The sequence below is a fragment of the Chiloscyllium plagiosum genome, chromosome 16, assembly GCF_004010195.1.
Source record: "Chiloscyllium plagiosum isolate BGI_BamShark_2017 chromosome 16, ASM401019v2, whole genome shotgun sequence".
In the NCBI taxonomy this organism is placed as follows: domain Eukaryota; kingdom Metazoa; phylum Chordata; class Chondrichthyes; order Orectolobiformes; family Hemiscylliidae; genus Chiloscyllium; species Chiloscyllium plagiosum.
The window spans coordinates 5,137,916-5,163,652 of record NC_057725.1 but is presented as its reverse complement, the minus strand read 5'-3'; the positions used below and the strand labels follow the sequence as shown (position 1 = coordinate 5,163,652).

General features: G+C 42.4%; 1 protein-coding gene across 12 annotated transcripts in view; it reads right to left on the bottom strand.

Annotated features, from left to right (window-relative positions):
* Window positions 1-25,737, bottom strand: part of nav2a (neuron navigator 2a) — a 1,099,168-nt gene that overhangs the window by 248,110 nt on the left and 825,321 nt on the right. For all 12 annotated transcript variants that reach the window (XM_043705381.1, XM_043705372.1, XM_043705374.1 and 9 more), the window contains one exon: window positions 22,525-22,914. In XM_043705381.1, the coding sequence (XP_043561316.1) occupies window positions 22,525-22,914 (390 nt within the window). The remainder of the gene's footprint in view (window positions 1-22,524; window positions 22,915-25,737) is intronic.

Here is a 25,737-nt window from a genome sequence, read left to right as displayed (position 1 = left end):
AGGATAGGACAGGATTCATAGAGAGAGCACAGTCAGAGTGGGGGTGTGAGGATAGGACGGATTATTGGAGAGAGCACAGTCAGAGGGGAGTGTGAGGATAGGACAGGATTCATGGAGATAGCACAGTCAGAGGGGGATGTGAGGATAGGACAGGATTCATAGAGAGAGCACAGTCAGAGGGGGGTGTGTGGATAGGACAGGAAGAAGTTGCATGAGGTGGGCACCAGGAACCTCAGAAGGAAATTAAAGATGAGCAAAAGGATTTTAAAATTTATCTCCTGAGAGACAGGGTGCCAGTAAGAATCATTAAGACAGCAATAAAAACCAAAATTCCTGCAGATGCAGTCAATCCGAAATAAAAACAGAGATTGCAGGAAAAGCTCAGCAGATCTGGCATCACCTGTGGAGAGAAATCAGAGTTAATATTTTGGGTCTTGTGACCCTTCCTCAGAGGAACTGGAACCGAAATGTGAACTCTGATTTCTCTTCACAGATGCTGCTCGACCTGCTGAGCTTTTCCAGCAATCACTGGATCAGTTAACAGTCAATCACATTGCTCTGGGCTGGAGTCACATGTAGGCCAGACCATGTAGGGATGGCATTTCCTTCTTGACAGGACATTAGTGAGCCAGATGGATTTTTACATGGTCACCCAATAGGTGACCCAGGGATGTTGGGCAAGTGGAACATGACAGTAGAATGGATGTGACCAGCTGTGTTTGAGACAAAAGGTGGAATTTATGGAGGGTGAAGGAAGGTCAGCAAGAAGGCTCTGGAATAATTGAAGCTGGAGATGATAAATGGAATGATATGGGTTTCAGTTCCTAATGGTCCATCTCTAACTCAGACCCTCTGAACTGAAGGATCAGCTCAAACATGACATGGGGTGGGGCACAGTTTTCTCCAGTCTGATGATTTCAGCAGGTGGGCTGAAACAAACTATAGCAGATAGTGGAATTTGGACTCAGTAAAAATCTGGAATGAGAAGCTAACCTATTGGGTGACCATGTAAAAATCCATCTGGCTCACTAATGTCCTTTCAAGAAGGAAATGCCATCCTTACTTGGTCAGGCCTACATGTGACTCCAGCCAATAGCAATGTGATTGACTGTTAACTGAACTCTGTGCAATTAGGGATGGGCAATAAATGCCAGACTCGCCAGTTTTGCCCATATCCCATGGATGAATATAATTCCTGCCAGCCATAACCTTTGAAGCAGCATCTTATAGTTTCTGGAAATCCAAGTACAATACAATTACAAGGCTCTCCTGTATCCCCAGCATATTCTACTGCTTCAAGGAATTTCCAATAAATCGGTTAAGCATGATCTGCTTTCCCGAAACGTCGATTCTCCTGTTCCCTAGATGCTGCCTGACCTGCTGCGCTTCTCCAGCAACACATTTCCATCCATGATCTGCTTTAACAAATCCAGGCAAATTCTTCCCAATTACTTTGCATTTTTCAAAGTGCTCAACTACAGCCTCTGTAATGATCGATTGCAACACTTCTCAGATGACGGATATCAAGTTAACTAACCTATCGTCTCCTGTCTTCTGCCTCCCTCCCTTTTGAATTCTGAGAGATTGTATTTGCTACTATCTAGACCCAAGGAACCTTTCTTGAATCCGGGAAATTCTGGAGAAATATTGCGATCAAGAGCAAATGAAACTTGTACTTAACAAACCAGTGAGGCTATTTCAAGGAGGTGACAGTTATGAGGATAAGGCAAGGGAAGGGTTTGTGGTGTACGTGAAACCTCATGAAAGATCTTGACAAGCAACTACAATATAAGGAGCTGATTGGAGAAAAATATGTGTACCGAGTTAGGGGCAGTTAACAAATTGGATTAAAACCTAACCAGAAGGGAGGAAACAATGAACAGGAGTTAAGGCTGTTTCTCAGAGTGACTGAAAGTGGGTAATGGTGTTCCCACAGGATTCTGTTCTGGGACTGCTTCTGTTTCTTGTACACATCAGTCATTTGGATATGGAATGAGCGGGACTTTCACATTAAAGTACAAAACATAATATGGCAAAAAAAACCAGAGGGGAGATGGGAGAAATATATTTCTGCAAAGAGTTATTCGGATCTAGACTGCAGAATGCATCAGGATCAAGGATCAGTACAAACAGGTCCAATTTCTGAAAGGAAATTGGATAAATGCTGAAGTATTGCGTGCATTTCTGGAATTCACAATATAAGAGTAATGTGTTAACACTAGGGAGGGCTTAGAGCAGATTTACCAAGAAGTTGTGTGGGCTGGAGTGTTGTAGTTATGAGGAGAGATTGGATAGATTGGAGATGTTTCCCTTGGAGCAGAGGTGTCTGAGAGGTGACTTGATTGAGGTGATATAGAATTCTGAGCGGCATAGATAAGGTAGACAGGAGTGAACCTTTCCCTTCGTTGGAGGGATCAGTGAACATGGAGCATAGACTTAAGGTAAAGATCAGGAGGTTTACAGGGATGTGGGGAAAAAGAAATTCACCCAGAGAATGGTGGGAATCTGGAACTTATTGTCTGTAAGGATGGTTGTGACAAGCCCTCAGAAGTATTTATCATTGCACTTGATGTGTCAAGGAATATAGGGCTATGGACGAAGTTCTGAAAAATACTTGTGAAGGACAGAAAAATGCAGGGCTATGGAGAAAGAGCATTTGGAGACCTCTTTCAGAATTCAGTTATTCAATTAAATAATTCAAAGGTCATGTGGGAGCTGCAAGGTGCTATCAATAAAATGGTGGCACTCAGGCAAAGAAACGTATTTAATGAAACTAAGTGTTACTACGTGTAAAAATGATAACATATTGTTCGCAAACATCGCGAGTATAGTAACTGGACTGTATTTTGTAGAAATCTGGGTCATGTGGAATTGTAAGAAAACCCCTGACTGAAACATCGATTCTCTTACTCCTCTGATGCTGCCTGACTTGCTGTGCTTTTTCCAGTGCCACAATTCATCAACTCAAGCGAATTTGGATTTCAGGTTTGCAAACCATTAACAGAATCTCAAGTGGATAGCACACCAATGGAATAGTGGTTTTATAGCAAGGGATATGGAATATAAATTTCAAAGTAATGGAGAAACTACGTAAAACCTCAGCTAGATCACAGGTGTAATATTACAAGCAGCTTTGCTTTTCACAAAAGAAATGATAATAGAAGCAATAAAGAGGGCAGGGTGTCAATCACCAGGATAGGCTGGTGTTAAGAAATATAAAACACACCTTAAAAAGGTTGCTGAAATAGAGAAGTGTGTGGGGTGTTTAAAATTATTAATGGATGGGACAGAGCAGGCAGAAACAGTTCCCAGTGACTGAATGGCCTGGAATAAGGAGACCTAGGTACAAGATTAAGTGGAAAAGCATTATGACAGTGAAAAGGGTAAACCGTTGCTTTTCCAGAGAGCACAGTCAAACGAGTCACCGTGAGAACACAGAAGGACGGGTTAAATCAGTGGTTCAAGAAAAGAGGAATAAAGAAACGTGGGAAGAGGACAATCGCATGTAAGTTAGATACAGTTCTTAGGGCTAAAGGGATGAAGGAACCCTGGGAGAAAGTGGAAACAGGGTACTGAACTTGGACAAACACTCTGACCACATCAAAGGGGAAATAGGCACTAAGGGCTGAAAGGGCTACTTCTGCTTCTACTTTCTATGTTTTTATCATAACTTCTGCTCATGTATAGATTAAGGACCAATCCAGTTATTTTGAGCAGATTCCAAGCTGCAATTTTTATGTAATTCTCGACAAAACATTTCCTCAATTCTGTGTAATAGTTGTTACTGGCACTGATCCCCAAGGAGGGTACCTCTGCTCACTGCAAATGTCCAATTAGAGTGATTAGTTTCTTATCTGTGGCTATCCTGTTTCCTTTAAACCAGCATATTTACTGTCCAATTTACAACTTCCGACCTCATCCCAAGAGCTTTCCTGTTAGCCATAAGTCTTTTATGAAGGGTATTCATTATCAAATCCCCTCTGAGAGCTCAAATGTATAACATCACTGTCTTAACCTCATTGTCAAATCAATTATGCTTCAAAAGGAATTCGAGCAAATTTGTCAGATAGAAGTGGATTTCTGACTCCTGTCTTTACCAATAGCATATTTAGGAATAAAACCTGAAACAGTTATAACTTGCTGAATATTTCTGCCTACGTTTCCCATTAAGTTTCCGCAGCTCGAGGGTCACAACACTTGATGACTCACTGGCATTTCGGGTCATGTGATTTGAACCTTACAATTCAGGAAGCACCAACTGTGATCCCACAGCTGTGCTGAATTACTCAGGTTTTGCAAGGCTACCAGTGTCAGGTAATGCTGACGGCCCTAATATGAGAAAGGGTCTGTGTAGCGGCTGGAGTTCTTGTCTAAGTGATCGCAATCCATTGATCCCACCTGCAATGGCTGACTCTCAGAGTTACATTAACATTTTACTGGGCAAGAACTGAATGGCTTTATGTAGATGAAACCAGGAAATTACATTTTTAACATTTGTTTTTATTCCTTTGTGGAATGTAGGTGTCAGCGATTGAGCCAGGATTTATTGCCCAACCCTAACTGCCCTGAGAGTCAACCCCATTGCTGTGGGTCTGGAGTCACATATAGGCCGGACCAGGTAAGGACGGCAGATTTTCTTCCCTAAAGGGCATTAGTGATCCAAATGGGTTTTAGAGATGACCAGCCCAACTGTCACCATTAGGTCAGCTGTTCTTTTAGTCCAGATTTTTCCTGAATTCAGACTTCACCATGTGTCATGGTGGGATGTGAACCCATGTCCCATCAGATTCGGATTCTGGATTACTAATGCAGGGACATTACTATGACACATCACTTCCCAATGGCCCAATAAGCCAGCAAAACTAAATTCAAACAGCTGGAGGTTCCTCTGGTGGCATCACCATTGCTCTCTTCAGTTACCAACCCATGAGAGCGTAACAAGGAGGGGGTGAGGGATTCAATAAAGAGAGGTCATGTATTCAAGGTGAGAGGTGAAATGTTTAAGGGGGATACATGCGGAAAGTACTTTACACAGAGGGTGGTAGGTGCCTGGAACATGTTGCAAGCAGAGGCAGTGGAGGCAGGCATGGTAGATTCACTTAAGGTGCATCTGGACAGATGCATGAGTAGGTGGGGAGCAGAGGGATACAGATCCTTAGGAATTGGGCGATTGGTTTAGACAGTGGATTTGGATCAGCTCAGGTTTGGAGGGCTGAAGGGCCTGGTCGTGGGCTGTAAATTTTCTTTGTTCTTTGTACTGGTGACTTTAGACCTGTATGTGCAGGCTCACGGTTGTGCTTGGTACAGTTCAGCACTTGGGTTATTGCCTTCAGCATGTGATCTTGCCATCAATTTTAAACTATACCATCAGCTTACAAACAATTTGATTAATGTGAATTTGCTTTAGAAGAAGAATATCTGGACTACAACCATTAATTACAGTTAATCCTTCCCGAAAGGCATTATGGGTTTACGTACAGCACATGGGAAATGTGGAATTATCGAGATAGAGTTGGGACCGGGTCTGCTGGGATACTCTTCAGAGGGTTGGTGCAGACTTGATGGGCTGAATAGACTCTTTCTGCACTGTAGGGATTCTAACTTACAAGGCAAGAGTACACAATCTAGGATTGTAATATTTGGAATTTAGGTAGTTGAGGGACAACATAATAAATATATGAAGATGTAATGAGGGCGGAGAGAGAAAAGTTTGTCCCTCTGGTCTGTGAGTCTATGACTTGGGGAACAGCCTAAAAATAAGCCTTTCAGGAGTGAAATTAAGAAGCACATTTACACACTAAAGAGTAAAAGGAGTTTGGTATCCTCTTCTGCAAATAGCGATTGATGGGGTCAGTTGTAAATTTTAAAACTAAAATTAGTAATTATTTTGTTACCAAAGGTGACAAGGGGCATGACATATGAAGTTAAGACACAATCAGTCATTATCTCAGTGAATGGCCAAACAGGTTTAGAGACTCACTCACCTTCCCCTGCATTGCAATGTATCCTTTTTTTAAATTCACTCATGGGATGTGAGTATCACTGGCTGGAACAGCATTCATTGCCCAGTGAGTCAACCACATTGCTGTGGGTCTGGAGTCCAGATGTAGACAAGACCAGGCAAGGATGGCAGTTTCCTTCCCTAAAATCATTAGTGAACCAGATGGGCATTTTCCCCAATCAATCTATAATGGTTTCACGGTCATCATTAGAACTCGTAATTCTAGATTATCATTATTACTGTTATTGAATTCAAACTCTACTCTCTGCCATTGTGGGACTTGAACCTCGCCCTCCCCCCGAACATTCTCTAGGCCTCTCAATTAATAACCTAGTGATGATACCACTAGGCTATCACCTACAGCCCATGGTTGCATGTCCTCAGCAAGATCTTTGAAGGAACAGTTTAAATTCCAAACTGGATGCTGCTAGGGGGTAAAATGAACATTTCTAAGGACTTTTCACCCTGAAGTGCTGCAGTAATGTGCAAGCACGTGTCTCTGCTGAATCAACTTCACGATCCACTGCTCCTGAGTCAGATGCAAAGCATTGCAAAGACAGGCAAGTTTATATTCCCATGACCTGAAAAGCCAATTCAGAGCAATAAAAATTTACTTTAATTGGACACCTTGCGTTCAAACTTTCTGTGAGCTGCTGATTTAATCATTGCCTTTACTGTTGATTAACTAGCAACAAAGGTGAAATAAGGCACAGAACCATTAATTCACACCAGTCAGCTATTAAAGTTCCTATATCGCTGGGTGATATTTAACTTTTTCAATGAACGATCGAATAAACTCTCAATTTGTTGAGGGATATGGGAACTGAAAATGTGCAACAGATTAGAAACTTCGAGATTAAATAAAGAAAATAAGAAAATGCAAAATTCTGATTAGAAGAAGTGTAGATCTTTTCTTTACTTTTTCATAGGATGTGGGTGCCACTGGCTGGATCAGTGCTTGTTGCACTTTCGTAATGGCTCTTAAAAGGTGGTGAGCTGCCATCTTAAACTGCTGTAGTCTATGGGATATGGGGACACCCAGAATACTGTACTGTGAGGGGTGGGGGTTCCAGAATGTCATGAATGCTCAGGAAGAAGCAGGAATAAAATGTAGTGGTCTCCATTTGTAAACTGGAATGATTTGTTGAACTAGCTCTTCTTGAAAAGAATCATCATTGTCAGATTAAGAAAAGGGAAATCAGCCTCTGGTTATACACATCAAAAGTGACCTTCTTACAGTGTTCTTAAACAATGAGCATTTTCCAAGTAGCTCTCCCAAAAATTTTATCTCTGAACTACTGAGTCATTCAGCAGTTAATCTTACTAATAATGTATGATAACAATTTCTGTGAGCTAAAGTTACAAGCCATTGCTAGGATACATCAGCTTGTACAGATTTCACAGAATCAGCAGTTCATCTGTCAAGGCTTTTTTATGTTGCTAAAATTCTTGAACATAAGCCAAGAGATAGTACAAAAGTGTTGCCAAATAAAACATCACAAGGATGATTGCACTTTATACAAACTACCATTAGGTGGCGTGTTATTCAACAGCAAACTTGATGGAGTTTTCAAGTAAATCAGAGAAGTATGATTTATTCACACAACACATCAAAGATTCCTGTAAACTGCTTCACAATCTGACACTGAAACACTGTTTGCTCATCACCTACAAAGATACTTATGCTCTACCTCCGCTGTTCAAATATTTTACCTGACAGATGTATTAATGCATGGGAAAATGAAATTTATCCAGCATCTTTCATAGTCAGAATGCTTCCCGGCCAGTGAAGTTGCTGGTCAGGGAACACAGTTGAAATGGCATGCAACAGGAAGCTCTGGGTCCTCAGGAAGCTCAGTGTGTTACAACACATCATCCTGTTCCCTGGCCACCATCTCCGTCTCAGGCTTGCTGCAGTGCTCCAGCCAAGCTCAACACAAGCTGGAAGAACAATATCTCATTTTCCACTGGGGGACCCTGCAGCCTTCTGGTCTCAATATCAAGTTCAATAATTTTAGGGTCTTGGCACCTTCTCCCATGTCCTTACCCTAAACCTCGCACTCCAGGCCTTGTCATCACATGGGCTGCTACAACAAAGAACCCATTGTCAGCCACTAATGGTCCCCATTAGCAGCTAATGATTTCCCCAGGCTGACCTTCATCCATTCCTTTGTCAGGCCAATGCTGTTTTTCTCTCTCTCTCTCTCTGTCTGTCTCTCTCTTGAGGCTCCATCTCCGCATTTTTAATTGGTTCATGAGATGTGGGGGTCAACATTTATTATTCGTGGGTCTGGGTGGGTTGCTTTTCAGAATGATCAGTGCAGATGATAGGCTGGATGGGGCTGTTTCACACTGTAAGGATTCTGTGATTCTGTGATTCACATTGCTGTGGGTCTGGAGTCACATGTAGAGCAGACCAGGTAAGGTATTTCCTTCCCTGAAGAACATTTGTGATCCAGATGGGTTTTTGTTTTACTGAAAATTGACAGTGATTCCATGGTCACCAGTAGGCTAGCCATTTATTAAAATTCCACAGATTCACTGAGTTCAGCTTTCACCATCTGCTATGCTGGGATTCAAACCCACGCCCCATCCCCACAGCATTATCCTGCAGTCCTAGATTACTCGTCCAGTGACAACTTTACTATAGCAGCATCACCTCCTTTAAGGCAGTATCAGATGCTGAAGTCAGCGTAGGTCATTGAGCACAGGGTGAACGGGACTTGATGCAAACAACATTGGGAACAATCAACAGTGTGTCCATCGAGTTCAAAAGGGAATTGAACTTGGAGGTGCTGAAGACATGTTTCAGAAGCTCAATTTGAGATCAAATTGGACATCTTTTCATACCTTTTCTGAAAGAAGGTATCAACAGTACAGCATGAAACCAGTGTCTCATTTACATATTAAAGAGACTGTATGGTCAAAACCAAAAGTAAAATTGGAACTGACAATGTTTTGTTTCACATAAGAGTGCTATTAACTGAGTCCAACTGAGCCAAACTAACATGTTATTCTGAGGGATACAATAGAGAGATAAACAGGACAATGTCAATACAGGAAAACCGTCTTGTAAATACAGGAAACAATACAAAATCTACAGGAAAAAGGTCATAGTATGACCTTGGAACAATGTGTTATAAATATTGTGATGCTGCCACGGTGATTGCGCACATACAGGAAACAATCTAAACCAATATCTATTTTAAAGAATGACCTATTTATTTCAACAACTGTGGTGGCCTATTGGTACAATTAGTAGTAAGCCAGAGGCCTGGATAATATTCTGGTGAAATAGATTCAAATTCTGTCATAGTAGGCATTAGATTCAATTAATGTCAAAAATTAAAAAGCTAATCTAACGGTGATCAATGTAATTTAAGGAAAAAACATTATCAGAGTTTATTCCCACAGAATTAAGCAATCAGTGGTAAATGCACATCTATAGCTGTTCATAAAGCTTTGTCGGGGTCTTATTACATTTTGCAAATGGTTCAACACCCTCTCCAAGGGGGAGACTAACTGTGTGTGAACAGGGTAAGCAAAAGCAAACAATCAAGCTGAACAATGCCTACTGAGGCATATCGAGTTTAAAGTCAGGACATATAGTTTAGAATGTTTAATTCTAATGTAAACTCAGAGATGGAACATTAAAAAAAAAGAGAAATGAGAGTAAAAGGGGAGGAATGAAAAAGTAGTAACAAATGTAATTGTTTAAAACATTTTTAACCATAATCTAATGTGAAAGAACAAGACTCCACATTCTTAAAAGTAAATTTTCAGTGATGGCAAAATTGTTTGGCATTAATTAAGACTCATTTCTCATGCTTAAATGGAGCAATAAATCGGAACAAAGTCACATGTTTTGCATGTTTTATACTGATTCTCTCTCAAAATACTGATGATAAATAAACGTGAAGAATTACAGCAAATCAGACTACAGTTTTCTGATTTCGACATTTAACTGTGCATGTCAGGGAACTACAGACCGGTGACCCTGATGTTGGTGGTGGGCAAGTTGTTAGAGGGAATCCTGAGGGGCATGATTTAGATGTACTTAGAAAGGCAAGGACTGATTAGGGATAGTCAACATGGCTTTCTTCATGGGAAATCACGTCTCATGAAATTAATTGAGATTTTTGAAGAGGATTGATGACGGCAGAGTGATGGACCTGGTCTATATAGACTTCAGGGTAAAAACGAGGACTGCAGATGCTGGAAACCAGATTCTAGATTACAGTGGTGCTGGAATAGCACAGCAGCTCATGCAGCATCCGAGAAGCAGGAAAAGTGATGTTTCAGGCAAAAGCCCTTCATCACTCTAATCTATACAGACTTCATTAAGGCATTCGACAAGGTTCCCCACGGGAGACTGGTTAGCAAGGTTAGAGCTCATGAAATGCAAGGAGAACTTGCCATTTGGATACAGAACTTGCTCATAGGTAGAAGACAGAGGGTGGTGGTGGAGGGTTGCTTTTCAGACCAGAGGCCTGTGACCAGTGGTGTGCCACAAGGATTGGTGCTGGGTCCACGACTTTTTGTCATTTATATAAATGATTTGGATGTGAACAAAAGAGGTACAGTTAGTAAGTTTGCAGATGACACCAAAATTGGAGGTGTAGTGGACAGTGAAGAAAGTTACCTCAGATTACAACAGGATCTAGATCAGATGGGCTGATGAGTGGCAGATGGAGTTTAATTTAGATAAATGTGAGGTGCTGCATTTTGGGAAACCAAATCTTAGCAGGACTTATACACTTAATGGTAAGGTCCTAGGGAGTGTTGCTGAACAAAGAGATCTTGGAGTGCAGGTTCATAGCTTGTTGAAAGTGGAGTCGCAGGTAGATAGGATAGTGAAGAAGGCGTTTGGTATGCTTTCCTTTATTGGTCAGAGTATTGAGTATAGGAGTTGGGAGGTCATGTTGCGGCTGTACAGGATGTTGGTTAGGCCACTTTTGGAATATTCCATGCAATTCTGGTCTCCTTCCTATCGGAAAGATATTGTGAAAACTTGAAATGGTTCAGAAAGTATTTACAAGGATGTTGCCAGGGTTGGAGGATTTGAGCGCTATAGGGACAGGCTGAATAGGCTGGGGCTGTTTCCCTGGAGGGTTGGAGGCTGAGCGGTGACCTTATAGATGTTTATAAAATCATGAATGGCACGGATAGGGTAAATGGACAAGGTCTTTTCCGTGAGGTGGGGGAGCCCAGAACTAGACAGCATAGGTTTAGGGTGAGAGGGGCAAGATTTAAAAGGGACCTAAGGGTCAACTTTTTCATACAGAGGTGCTGCATGTATGGAAAGAGCTGCCAGAGGAAGTGGTGGAGGCTAGTACTATTGCACATTTAAAAGTCATCTGGATGGGTGTATGAATAGGAAGGGTTTGGAGGGGTGCTAGCAAGTGGGACTAGATTAGGTTGGTTTATCTGGTTGGTATGGACGAGTTGGACCGAAGGGTCTGTTTCCGTGCTGTACATCTCTATGACTCTCTGAAGGTGCTGCCCAGTTCATGACGGTGATGAGCATTGACAAGTTCACTATGATTCTTCCTGCAAAATCCAGCCCTTATCTTTAGAAGCTAACAGAAACCTCAGTCTTCTCATTGAACGAAATCGCTGGCATTTTCTTACATAATAACTTTTCTTACATAATAATTAATGGTTCACTAATGCCCTTGAGGGAAGGAAAATGCCATCCTTACCTGGTCTGGCCTAGATGTGACTCCAGACCTAAAGCAACGTAGTGACTTTTAACTGTCCTCTGGGCAATTAGTGATGGGCAATAAATGCTGCCTCGCCAGCAATGTCCTCCTCCCATGAATGAATAAAACAGCAACTGCACTTTGAGGTGAACAAGGCATCTCAGGAATTCAGGTACAGAGTTGAATGAACTTTGTAACCTTTAACTTAAACCTAAAAGAATTTGCCTCCTGAGTCATTATGTGGAAAGACTTTGGCATTTAAAGATTAAATGCTATCAAACACAGAAATAAAACAAAGAACTGCAGATACTGAAATAAAAGCAGAGATTGCTGGAGAAACTCAGCAGGTCTGACAGCATTTGTGGAGAGAGAAACAAAGTTAATGTTTTGAGTCGAGTGACCCTTATTCAGAACTGATCAAATGCAACCTTTATTAAAAATAACCTTTTATTTTCAGATTGCTAAGTGAGAAGTTTAATCATTGTGTTGACATCAGGCTGGATTTTGTACTTAGTTCTGGAGAGTGGCACTCTCAAACTCACAACCTTCATAAATTATTCCCAATTACTTCCATGTACAGCTTAGAAAACGGGCCTGCAGCTCTTGCTATGGTCCAAACCACATCTTGGATATGCATTGTTTAAAAATAAAAGAGGTAGATTCAAACCAAAGAGGGGAACATTCTTCACTGAGTCCAACGTTGAGGGAGGGACGTTGAAGGGGTGGTGGGGGGAGGTGAGAGAGAGAGAGAGAGAGAAAGACAAAACCTGGGGGAGAAATGTTGCACAATCTCCTCCTCCTTAGCCCTGGAGTGGTTAACACCACACAACTTGCAGTGTTATAAATCCATTGTGCTGAGATCAGCAAAGCGCTTGAAGGCCAGGGAACTGAACATTACAGACAAAAGATCATTAACCTGTAAGTTAACTGTTTTTCTCTCTCCACATACACTGCCAAACCTGCTGAGCGTCTGCTTGCATTTTTTGCTTTATTTTACCCTTCTGCTCCCTGTAGTCGAAGCTTTTGATGCTTAAATCACTGGGGAAGCCAATAAAAATATGGCCTACATTTTTATATTCAGCTAAAGTTTACAGGAAATGTTCTACATTTCTATGCAGTTTGTTAAGGTTGCGAAATTCTCCTGTCAGAATTTGGCACAGCTCTCCTTGCTAATACTTTCACGGTTTTTCGATGAATGTATAACCTAGTGTCACTTGGGGGTCAGTTAGCTCAGTTGGCTGGATGGCAATGCAAAGTGATACCAACAATGCAGGTTCATGTCCTGCTCCAACTGTGGACCCTACTTCACAGTGTATCTCCTGAGGCACGGCAACCCTTAGGTTAAACCACCACTAGTCAACTCTCTTAATGGTAATTTTACCTTTTCTAATCCAGTGCTGATCACTTATACTCATGTCTTCTGGATTTAGAATTGACATTGAAATGTAAATTATTATCAGTATTTACAAAGAACTGGAAATTGTTTCCCTGCTTTTGAATTGCACAGAAGAGCAGCAGTGGTGGCACTTCCAGAAGAGGTAGGTTTATTATTATTTATTCTTTCACTGCAATGTGGGTGTCACTGACAAGTTGCCCTTTAATGCCCTTGGACTGAATGGCTTTTTTGGCCATTTCAGAGCCAGTTAAGAGTCACCATATCGCTGTGGGTCTGGAGTCACACAGAGTCATAGAGCTGTACAGCATGGAAACAGATTCTTCGATCCAATTTGTTCATGCTGACTAGATATCCTAGATTAATCCAGTTCCATTTGCCAACACTTGGCCCATATCCCTCTGAACCCTTCCTATTCATACACCCATCCAGATCTCTTTTAAAAGTTGCAATTGTACCAGCCTCGACCACTTCCTCTGGCAGCTCGTTCCATAATTGCACCACTCTCTGTTGAAAAAACTGCCCCTTAGTTTCATTTCAAAATTTCCCCCTCTCACTGTTAACTTATGCCCTCTAGTTCTGGACTCCTCCGACCCAGGGTAGGTTGATTTCTGGATGACAGATTCTCTTCCCCAAAGGACATTAATGAACCAGACTGGTTTTTTTAAACAACAGATGACAATTTCCAAGTCACCGTCACCAGCAATAGCTTTTAATTCCAGATTTTTAAAACTTATTTAATTGAGTTTTAAATTAATAAATGCTGAGTTTTATTGCTGGGCAAAGTCATGACCTGCATTTGCTGCGCAGAAAATCTGGCCTGATCTCACCAGATTTCAAAGCTCAACCGTTGCACAGTCAGCCAAGTGGAAATCTGTCAGTGCTCACTAGGAGTGTGAGCAAAATCCATCATTTATCCACTCTCTCATGTCTCCATATTCAGCAAATCGTTCCAAAATGCAAACTGCCAATTTTTAATCCTTGACGTGTTCATTAAACTCCAACACCTTGAGAATCATTTCCCCTCAGTAAATTTTTCCCTTTCTGGAGTGGAATAAGTTTTATAATCACAATATTGCTTGGAAGAGCTGTCTTAAAAGTTGGATATTTTAAGGTACTGTGGGGCATCAACATTGTGCAGCCCATAGTTCTTTCAGAAGTGGAGAGGGTTCAGAAAAGATTTACATGAATGTTACTGAGACGGAGAGTTTGAGTTGTAAGGAGATGCTGAACAGGCTGGGGCTTTTTTCACTGGAGTGTAGGAGGTTGAGGGGTGATCTTATAGAGGCATATAAAATCATGAGGGACATTGATAAGCTTAATAGCAAAGGTTGTTTCCCTCGGGTGGGTGAGTTCAAACTAGGAGGCATACTTTTAAGGTGAGGGGAGAAAGATTTAAAAACAACCTGAGAGGTAACTTTTCTCACATAAAGGATTGCTTGTCTGTGAAACGAACTGCCAAAGGCAGTGGTAGATGCAGGTATAGTTACAAGATGTAGAAGACATTTGGATAGGTACATGAATAGGAAAGGTTTAAAGGGATATCGGTCAAACCCAGGCAAGTGAGATTAGTTTAGTATGGGAAACTTGGTCAGCAAAGCTGAGGGGGAATCTGATTGAAACTTACAGAATACTGAGAGGCCTGGATAGAGAGGATGTGGAGATGAGATTGCTGAGTACTTGGAAGTGCATGAAAGTGCAGGGGTGTCAATGGAACAGCCAAAGGGTCTGTTTCCATGCTGTATGACTTTATGACTCCAAGTTAGACAGGAAGGAGGCTGGAAGAACACAGCAAGCCAGGCAGCATCAGGAGGTGAGAGTGTGGTCCTGGAAAAGCATAACAGGTTAGGTAGCATCTGAGGAGCAGGAGAATAAATGTTTCTCATTGAAGACGTTCTCTGCCTCTCTCAGACGTACACTCAAAGTGAACATCCTTCAAAGAGACTTTGCAGTGGAACAAACTTGGAAGACTCTTCAAAGGATGCCCACTTTGAAGACATTGTCTGCCTCCCTCAGACGTGCACTCAGTGAGTCTCTTTCTCACTGCCAAAACACCGTGACCTCCTCAGCCTAAACAATTATGAGCAGATAATCCAGTGTGGATCTGAGAGAATGTCATCTCTCAAGTGAATGTGAAATATCAGACAGAAACCTCTGAATAAAAGCATGGGGATTTCTCTCCAGTGACTTGCCAGTATATATCCCTCAACCAACACCATTTAAATACGCATTATCTGGACATTTAGCTCATCGTTGTTTATAGGAGCTTGCTGTCTGCAAATTGGCTGCCACATTTTCTCACGGTTTGGAGACACTGGTGTTGGACTGTGGCGTACAAAGCTAAAAATCACAAAACACCAGGTTTATTTGGAAGCACTAGGTTTTGGAGCACTGCTCCTTCATCAGATGGTTATGGGACAGGATCATAAGACACAGAATTTATAGCAAATGTTTACAGTGTGATGGAACTGAAATTATGTATTGAGAAAGACCCGGATTGTTTGTTAAGTCTCATCTTTTAGAATCTAAATCTTCTAAAAGAAGTTCTAAAAGATGAGAGACTTAACAAACAATCCGGGTCTTTTTCAATATCTAGTTTCAGTTACATCACATTGTAAACATGTGCTATATAAATTCTGTGTCTTATGATCCTGTCCCACAACCGTCTGATGAAGGAGCAGTGCTCCAAAACCTGGTGCTTCCAAATAAACCTGTTGGACTATAACCCAGTGTTGTGTGATTTTTAACATTTTCTCACATCGTTACAATGATTATAATTCAAAACAACTCCCCCCATGGCCATAAGTTGAGTCATGAGACGATCATGAAAGGCAAATTCATGCAAGTGACTTTCTTCCTTCAAATGGTCAATTGGATTGCTGAAAGCCACAGTTTTTGTGACTGTAACCTGACTGGAAAGTGATCATAAGACCATAAGATGTACCAGCAGAGTTAGGCTATTCAGCCCATTGAGTCTACTCTGCCATTCGTTTATGACTAATATGTTTCCCAATCCCATTCTTCTGACTCCTCCCCACAACCCCTGATCCCTTTACCAATTAAGAACATAGTTATCTCTGCTTTAAATACACTCAGTAACTTGGCCTCCACAACCCTCTGCAGCAACGACTTCTACAGATTCACCACCCTCTGGCTGAAGAAATTCCTCTCCGCCTCAGTTTTAAAGGGTTGGCCCTTCACTCTGAGATTGTGCCCTTGGGTCCTAGTCTTCCCTGCTGGTGGAACATAAGACCATAAGACACAGGAGCAGAAATTAGGCCGTTCAGCCCATCGAGTCTGCTCCACATTCAATCACGGCTGATAAATTTCTCAATCCCATGCTCCTGTTTTCTTACCGTAACCCTTGATACCCTTTACAATCAATAACTTACTTATCTCCGTTATAAATATACTCAATGACCTGGCCTCCACAGCGTTCTGTGGCAGTGAATTCCATAGATTCCCCACTCTCTGGCTGAAGAGGTTTCTCCTTATCTCCATTCTTCCCTTTACTCTAAGGCTATGCCCTTGGGTCCTAGTCTCTCCTATCAACAAAAACATCTTCTCTGTCCAGTGCATTCAGTATTCTGTATGTTTTAATTAGATCTCTCCCCTCATCCTTCTAAACTCCATCAAGTATAAACCCAGAGTCCTCAGACATTCCTCATATGTTAAGCTTTTCATTCCTGGGACCATTCTCGTGAATCACCTCTGAACATGCTCCAAGGTTTATTTCTCCTTCCCGAGATGTGGGGCCCAAAACTGCAAACAATACTCCAAATATGGTCTGACCAGAGCCTTATAGACCCTCAGAAGTACATCCCTGCTTTTATATTCAAGTCCTCTCAAAATAAACATCATCATTGCATTTGCATTCCTAACTACTGACTCAATCTGCAAGTTTACCTTGAGAGAAATCCGGATTAGAACTCCCAAGTCTCTTTCCACTTCAGATTTCTGAATTTTCTCCCCATTTAGAAATTTGTCCATGCCTCTATTCTTCTACCAAAGTGCATGACCTCACACTTTCCCACGTTGTACTCCATCTGCCACTTCTTTGGTCACTCTTCTAACCTGCCCAAATCCTTCTGCAGCCTTCCCGCCTCCTCAATGCTACCTGTCCCTCTACCTGTCTTTGTATTATCTTGAAACCTAGCCAGTCAGTTCCTTCATCTAGACTGTTCATGTATAAAGTGAAACGTGGTCCCAACACTGAGCCTTGCAGGACACCACTTGTCACCAGCTGCCAAGGACCCTTTTATCCCCACTCTCTGCTTTCTGCCAGACAGCCAAGTCTCTATCTATGCTAGCACCTTGCCTCTGACGCCATGGGCCCTTATCTTACTCAGCATCTTCCTGTGCGGCACATTGTCAAAGGCTTTTTTGAAGTCCAGGTAGATAACATCCATTGGATCTCCTTGGTCTAACCTGCTCATTATTTCCTCAAAGAATTCTAACAGATTTGTCAGGCATGACTTCCCCTTGATGAAACCATGCTGACATTGCCCTATTTTACCACACACTTCCAAGTATTCAGACATCTCATCTTTCACAATGGATTCCAGGATCTTACCCATGACTGAGGTTGGACTAATTAGTCTGTAATTTTCCATCTTTTGCCTTACTTGCTTTTTAAAGAGGGGTGTCATGTTAGCAATTTTCCAGTCCTCTGGGCCCCTTCCTGATTCTAGCAATTCCTGCAAGAATGCCTCCACTATCTCTTCAGCTATCTCCCGCTGGACAGTTAATCCAGAGACCCAGGGAATGTTCTAGGGATCCAGATTCAAATCCTGCCACAGCAGTGAGTCAAATGATGACCAAGAATCCATTATTGATTGTTGGAAAAACCCATCTGGTTCACTAAGGTCTTTTAGGGAAGGAAACTGCCATCTTTACCTGGTCTGGCCTACATGTGATTCCAAACCCACAGCAACGTGGTTGGCTCTCAATTGCCCTCTGAGCAATTAGGGATGCACAATAAATGCTGGCCTAGCCAGTGATGCCCACATCCCATGAATGAATGTTAAAAAAAAATTCAGCCCCTTTGAAATAAGGGCCAATGTTCCATTAGCCTTCCTATGATGTGCTGCAGCTGTGTGCTAGCTTTCTGTATGTTGTGCACAAGTACCCCAAATCCCTTTGTAGTTTTCTTTGTTTAAATGGTCCTGTACAGAACATATTCTGGTCAGTGGAAAATCAATAACACAACCCCACAGCTTCTCAAAAGTAACCCCCACATTCAAGCTGCTCCAACTGGAATACAATTGTCATTTAACACATTGGAAAGGATGAAAGATTTGCAACTCAACTCGCTACTCAGGACAGTCGGAAAAATCTCCTCTGTAAGAAGTTAATTTCAAAAAGAATTAACATCCATGTATCAGGTTCCAAGCTCAGTGACAAGTGAGGACTGGAACTGACTTTAATAGTTTTCATGGTTTAACAGTAATACTCAGTATCCAATGTCAGGCGCAATGAATAGCCACACAACGTTTGACATATTGTGCGGCGACTAGAAAAGGCGTCAGGAAGACATCACTTAATGGAATGAGCTGGCCTGTGGCAAAAGGGATTTACTGGAGAAGCCCCTTGACAGGCAGATCCACAGGCAGGGGCACTGTTTTGACATTGACAGTGTTGATGATTAGCGTTACTCCCGTGAGGGGTGTCTTTCAACGTCTCCACTGTGCTGTCCAACTGTTTATTTGACATCCAGACCCTGGTGAGCTGCAATTTCCTCCGGTTAAATGCTAGAAAAGCGTTGTTTTTTTGGCCTTTGTTTCTCTCCTTGCCACTCATTTGTCACCCAGGTCACTGCCACAGTGCACCCTTGTCCCACTCACAACTGGACATCAAATCATGGAGGTTATCCAGCATGGAAACAAACCCTTCAGCCCAACTCGTCCCTGTCAACCAGGTTTCCTCAACCGAACTGGTCCTAACGGCCTGCATTTGGCCCATATCCCTTTGAACCTTTAAACCTGGTAATCATGTTCAACCTTTAGATGTGATTAAAATTGGGACGATGAACAAAGGTACAACTTCAAAAGGAAAGCAAGGCAGAGGGCTACATACTCAGTATAAAGACATTGAGGCTGGTGAATGAACAGAGAGATTCAGGGCATGAGAACTGGACTTGCAGCTTGTATCATTCTTAACATTTCCCTGGAGATTATTATTTTCCTGGAGAGTCAAATGGTAGAATCCGATGACAGGCCATTCACTATAATGACAGCCTACAGCCATCAACAGAAGAAAGGAATGCTTTACTTGCCATCTTGTGGCAACATTGGGTTATGACAAGAAGCTCCCAAACTGAGTCCGCTGAGTGACTCTCCAGAAACAAAGAAATACAAAACACAAGCTATTTGAAATGAAAGCAGAAATTGCTGGAGAAATTCAACAGCTGTGTCGGCATCTACAGAGAGGGGAACAGAGTTGATGTTTCAGGTTCAGTGCCTGAAGAAGGGACTAAACCCAAAATGTTATCCCTGCTTTCTCTCCACAGATGCTGCCAAATCTGCTGAGTTTCTCCAGCAATTTCAGGTTTTTATTTGAGTGACGAGCATTGTCATACCAGGCCCCAAGGTCAGCTTCCACTGAAATATTGAAAGGAGAACAGGAGTAGGCCATTCAGCCCTTCGAGCCTGTTCTGCCATCCAAGTCAGTCCCCTGTTCCTGCTTTCACACCATACCCTTTGATCCCTTTAGCCCGAAGAACTATATCTAACTCCTTCTTGAAACCATTCAATGTTTTGACCTCAACTGCTTTCTGTAGTACAGAAATCCACAGGGTCCCCACTTTCTGGTGAAGGAGTGTCTCCTTCTGGTGAAGGAGTGCTAAGTGGCTTACCCAGTACCCTAAGACTGTAACCCCTGGCTCTGAACTCCCCCGGTCATCAAGAACAGCCTTTTTGCATTTACCTTATCTAATCTGTTAGAATTTTCAAGATTTCTATGAGATCCTCCTCATTCTTCAGAATTCCAGTGAAATATAGTTCTGACCAATCCAGTTTCTCTTCATGCGTCAGTCCTGCCTTCTCAGGAATCAGCCTGGTAAACCAGTCTAAGTTAGGAAGAGTCCAGCAATCATAGTGGCACTACTGCTTTTGGGTTAAGGGGAGAAACGTTGACCGACTGCTGTGTCTAAGAAGGATTTAGCAATCCATGTGCAAGTGGAAAGACTGAATTGAACTTAGTCTTGATGCCCCGATAGTTCAACAGTCACATCTGACATCAGCTCATGGGTTACACAACTGTGTCTTCAGGAATCAAAACCGGAAGCCATGCAATATTTTCAAGACATGGAAAAGGTTATATTAAAATCACAGTATCACAGCTTTTACCTAGCTACATTTTGTTTTGCATTACTAGGACGATCCGCAGTATGGAGGGACTGTCTTATGAGCAAAAGGGTGAACAGACTGGGCTCTACTCACTGGAGTTTAGAAGAATGAAAGGTAATCTCATGGAAACATATCTGGTCCTTAGGAGGCTTGACAAGGTAAATGCTGAGAGGATGGTTCCCCTCACGGGAGAGTCCAGGAGCGTAATCTCAGAATAAAGGAGCACCAGTGTAAGACTGAGACAATGAGGAATTTCTTCTCTCAGAGGAATTACAGTCTTTGGAACTCCTTGCCACAGACATGTTGGGGGGGATGGTGATAGAGTGCTTGTGTATCTCTATCACTAAGATAAAAAGATGCTTGATCAGAGAGTCATAAGCAGAGAACCAGACTCTTCGGTCCAACTAATCCACGCCGACCATGTTCCCAAACTAAACTAGCCCCACCTTTCTGTGCTAGGCCCATATCCCTCCAAACCTTTCCTATTCATGTACTTATCCAAATGTCTCTTAAACATTTTAACTTTACCTGCATCTACCACTTTCTCCGACAGTTTATTCCACATATAAACCACTCTCTGTGTAAAAATGTTGCCCCTCATGTTCTTTTTAAACCTTTCTCCTCTCACGTCAGAAATATGCCCCCTGCTTTTAAAGTCCTCCACCCTAGGGAAAAGACCCTTGTCATTCACCTTATCTATGCTCCTCGTGATTTTATAAACCTCAATAAGGCCACCTTTTTCTACCAATATCATTGTAAAATCCATGCAAACCTTGATATCAGGCGAGGAATCAAGGGTTAAGGGGAAAGGGCAGGGAAATGGATATGAGGAATGTCAAATTCGCCATGATCCTATTGAATGGTGGTGCCAAATGGTCTACTGTTCCTAGATGTTATGGTCTTATGGTCAATTACTAGGAAGAAATAACAATAACCAGAATCATTAACCATTGTTAAATACAAAGCTGGACATGTGGGCATATCTGAGTCTAGTTTCATGGCTTGTGTGCTGATATTGCCCTCTCTCATACTGCAAGTGCTTTTCCCTTTCACCCATTGTCACCACTCCAGCTCAAAGGCATTGCTTCACACAGTGGCACTGTGCCAATGCGCACTGACCATTCTCTAATGCCTCGTCAGAGTGTCTCTTCCTCAACTGTTAGTTCAGTTGGCCGGGTGGCTGGTTTGCAATACAAAGTAATGCCAACAGTTTGGGTTCAATTCCCACACTGGCTGAGGTTACTGTGAAGGACTCTCCTTCTCACCTCGTCCCCTCCATCCCTGCACCCTGAGCTGTGGGGTGGCTCAGGTTAAACCACCACCAGTCTTCTCTCTCTAATGCCTTATTGTCTGATAATAATACAATAGCTTCACCTTTTACCTTTCTTCCTCAACTGTGTGTTGTGACAATGAATGGGAACAAGCCATTTGTTTATGGGAGCTTCACTAATGCTTGTGCATACAATAGAAACAGCCAGCTAGGCATGAAGGGCACCTTGCTGCATTTTGTAGTGGTTCTGTAAACTCAGACCATCAGTTGTGGGGGTCGGGGGCGGATAGAAATGTGTGGTTCAAAGGAAATGACTTTGCACTGTTCAAAGATGAAAAGCTGTGAAAACTTTGAAAACACTCTGACATGAAGCACAGAAAGAAACTGTGTCCTCAACAATCTGAGTCACCTCATGTAATAATGAACATGGAAACAGTAGGCCATTCAGCCTCTCCAGCCTGTTCCACGATAGCAGTTCCATGCCCCAACTCCATATTCCTGCCTTTTGCCCATATCCCTGAATACGTTTGCTGAAGAAAAAATTCTCTCCCTCGGATTTAGAATGAACAACTGATCCAATATTCACTGCTAATTGTGGAGTTCCAAACCTCTACCAGTCTTTGTATGTGAAAGTGCTTCCTAACATCTCTCCTGAACAGTCTGGCCCTAATTTCCAGACTATACTCCCAGTTCAAAATCCCCAACCAGTGGAAATAGTTTCTTTTCAACACTCTGGCTCACTTTGCTCATCACATTTGGTAGCATAATAAAAGACGAGAGGAGAAATATATTGACAATTAAACTCTCCTTACCCACTCGCTATGTCATCGGTGCGCAGATTTTTGCCCAGGACGTCACCATCGCTCATGTATCCAGCTACGTCCATGTTGATGCCCTCCAGGTCCATGTCATCCCCACTCTTCTCTGGAAGGTCTGAGTGGCCCACATTACTGCTGCGTGATGCCAGCTGCCTGCGGAGAGGCGTGGGGTACACATAACGGCCGGACTCCGGGTGGATGTAACGGCTGGCATTGGACCGAGGAGGGTACCCATTCCCCATCGATGGAGCGTCTCCGGCCTGAAGGCGAGGGCTGGACTGTCCAAGTCGCCATGACAACGGGGCCTGCCTGCCTGTCATGCTGAGTATACTGCGGCCACTGATCTCCGTGGTAACACTGCTGTCAAATGTCGTTTCCAGTGTGCTGAAAGGGAAATAAAACTTCCCGTTGGTGCAAGCAACAAAACCCATCAATAAAAACCCAACTCGACAAAACCAACCATTTCCAAGTGGCAAAGGGTGTGCAACATAAAGATAGGCAGCAAAATCAGCAGGTCTGGCAGCCAGACTGGGTCGTTAAGTATATTCAAGGCTGTGATAGACAGACTTTTAATCAGTAAGGGAATCAAGGGTTCAGGGATAAGGCAGGAGTTTAGTGGCAGAGTAGAATTGATGGATAGTATAGCCTACTTCTGTTCCTGCATCTTATGGTTGCTGTTATTCCCATTCAATACAAATTTGAGCTGAAAATGTGTTGCTGGAAAAGCGCAGCAGGTCAGGCAGCATCCAAGGAGCAGGAGAATCGACGTTTCAGGAAGGGCTCATGCCCGAAACGTCGATTCTCCTGTTCCTTGGATGCTGCCTGACCTGCTGCGCTTTTCCAGCAACACATTTTCAGCTCTGATCGCCAGCGTCTGCAGCCCTCACTTTCTCCCAATACAAATTTGAGCAAAGAGCAAAGAACAGTACAGCACAAGAACAGACCCTTCAGCCCACCAAGCCTGCGCCAACACTTTTCACCTTTCTAAACTAAAATCCTTTCACCTCTACTCTATCCCTCTATTCTCTGCCTATTCCTGTATCTGTCAAGGTGCCTCTTAAACATTGTTATTGTATCTGCTTTCACCAACTTCTCTGGCAGCACACTCCAGGCACTTACCACTCTCTGAGTAAATTAAAACCTGCCTCTTACATCTCCATTAAACTTAACCCTTTTACCTTAAAAGTATGTCCCATAGTAATTGACATTTCTTCCCAGGGAAAAAGACTCTGAATATCCATTCTATCTGGAGCTCTCATAATTTGGCAAACTTCTATCACACCCTTCAACATTCAGGTGCAAAAAAACTGAGTTTGTCCGATTTCTCCTCATAGCCAATACCCTCCTAACCATGCAACATCATGATAAACCATTTCTGTACCCTCTCCAAAACCTCCACATCCTTCTGGTAGTGTGGAAATCGGAACAGTATACAATATTCCAAATGTGGCCTAATTAAAGTTCTATACAGCTACAACATGACTTGCCAATTTTTACGCTCTATGCCCCGACTAATGAAGGCAAGCATGCCATACCCCTTCTTGACCACTTTATACACTTGTGTTGTCACTACAGGGAACAGTGGACTCATATGCCTAGACCCCTCTGTGTGTTGACACTTCTAAGAGTTCTGCCATTTACTATATATTTCCCACTTGCATTAAATCTTCCAAAATGCACTACTTTGCAATTGTCCAGATTAAACTCCAGCTGCCATTTCCTTGCCTTAAGTCTCCAGCCTCTCTCTATCTTGCTGTATCCTCTGGCAATCCTCCTCACTGCCCACAGCTCCCTCAATTTTTGTGTCGTCCACAACTTACTAATCAGGCCACCTACATTCTCCTCCAATCATTTATAAACATTACAAACAACAAGCACTGCTCCCTGCCGAACACCACTGATCACAGAGCTCCAGTCAGAAAAACACCCTTCCATTGTTACTTTCTGTCTTCTATGATTAAACCAGTTCTATATCCACCTTACCAGCTCACCACCAATCCCTTGTGCCATGTGGGACCTTGTCAAAGGCCAATGCAAATGTCCATATAGACAACACTTACTGCCCTTCCCTCATCAATCATCTTTGTCACATCCTCAAAAAACGTAATCAAGTTTATGAGATACGATCTACCCTGCCTCTCACCAGTGTTTCCATTCTTTTCCAAATTACAAGATCCTGTCAATGTGAGGGGTCAAACTACAGCTTTGCTAATCTGTGCCTAATAATCTGAGCTCAACAATAGTATAAATTTTGCAAGAGAGCCATTAAAATGTTCACAAGCAAGAAGAACACAGTTTAAGATTATACAGCAGCTGCATTTAGGAACATGTAACACACAGTCCAGAGCATATTGTTCAAAATGAAGCTCAACTATTCAGGCTGAAACAGGCATTGTCTGAACTGGAAGCAAAGGTGCATTCAAATGGCTAGATATCTGACAATTATTTCCAGTTTATAACCATGATGAATCTCAAAGGTGGCCATCAAGATATAAAAAGTAGCAGCAAGAATGGGCCACTTGGTCCACTGAGTCTGCTCCAGCATTCAGTATGAACATGGCTGATCAACCAACTCAGTCCCCTGTTCCTGCTTTCTCCCTCATACCCTTTGATCTCTTTAGCTCTAAGAACTATACCTAACTCCTTGAAATCATTCAGTATTTTGTCCTCAACTACTTTCTGTGGCAGAGAATTCCACAAGCTCACCACACTATGGGTCATTCCAAAAAACATTTTAAAATCATTGAATGTAATTAAGAGAGAAGAATCAGACCACCACAGAAATCCAAAATATGGAATTTTAACAGGATTTCCCGAAACACTGAGTTGGTCATTTGTGGGATAAGAAAGGGTGTTTACATTTCAGACCGATGACCTCACTTCAAAAACATTTACAGGATGTATGCTCCTTCATAAAGCAAAGCATTTTATTTTTAAAAAATAATACAACTGAGCATTTTTGAATCTGATTGGACTGTTAAAATAAAAATGTTCCTAGTTATTTTTGGCTAGCTCTTATGGTCATATTACTGACCTTGACTTGAGTGAACATTCTCAACTGATACCAACACCTTCCACCCCGACCTCAAATTCACCTGGACCGTCTCAGACTCCTCCCTCCCCTTCCTAGACCTTTCCATTTCTATCTCGGGTGACCGAATCAGCACGGACATTTACTATAAACCGACTGACTCCCACAGCTACCTA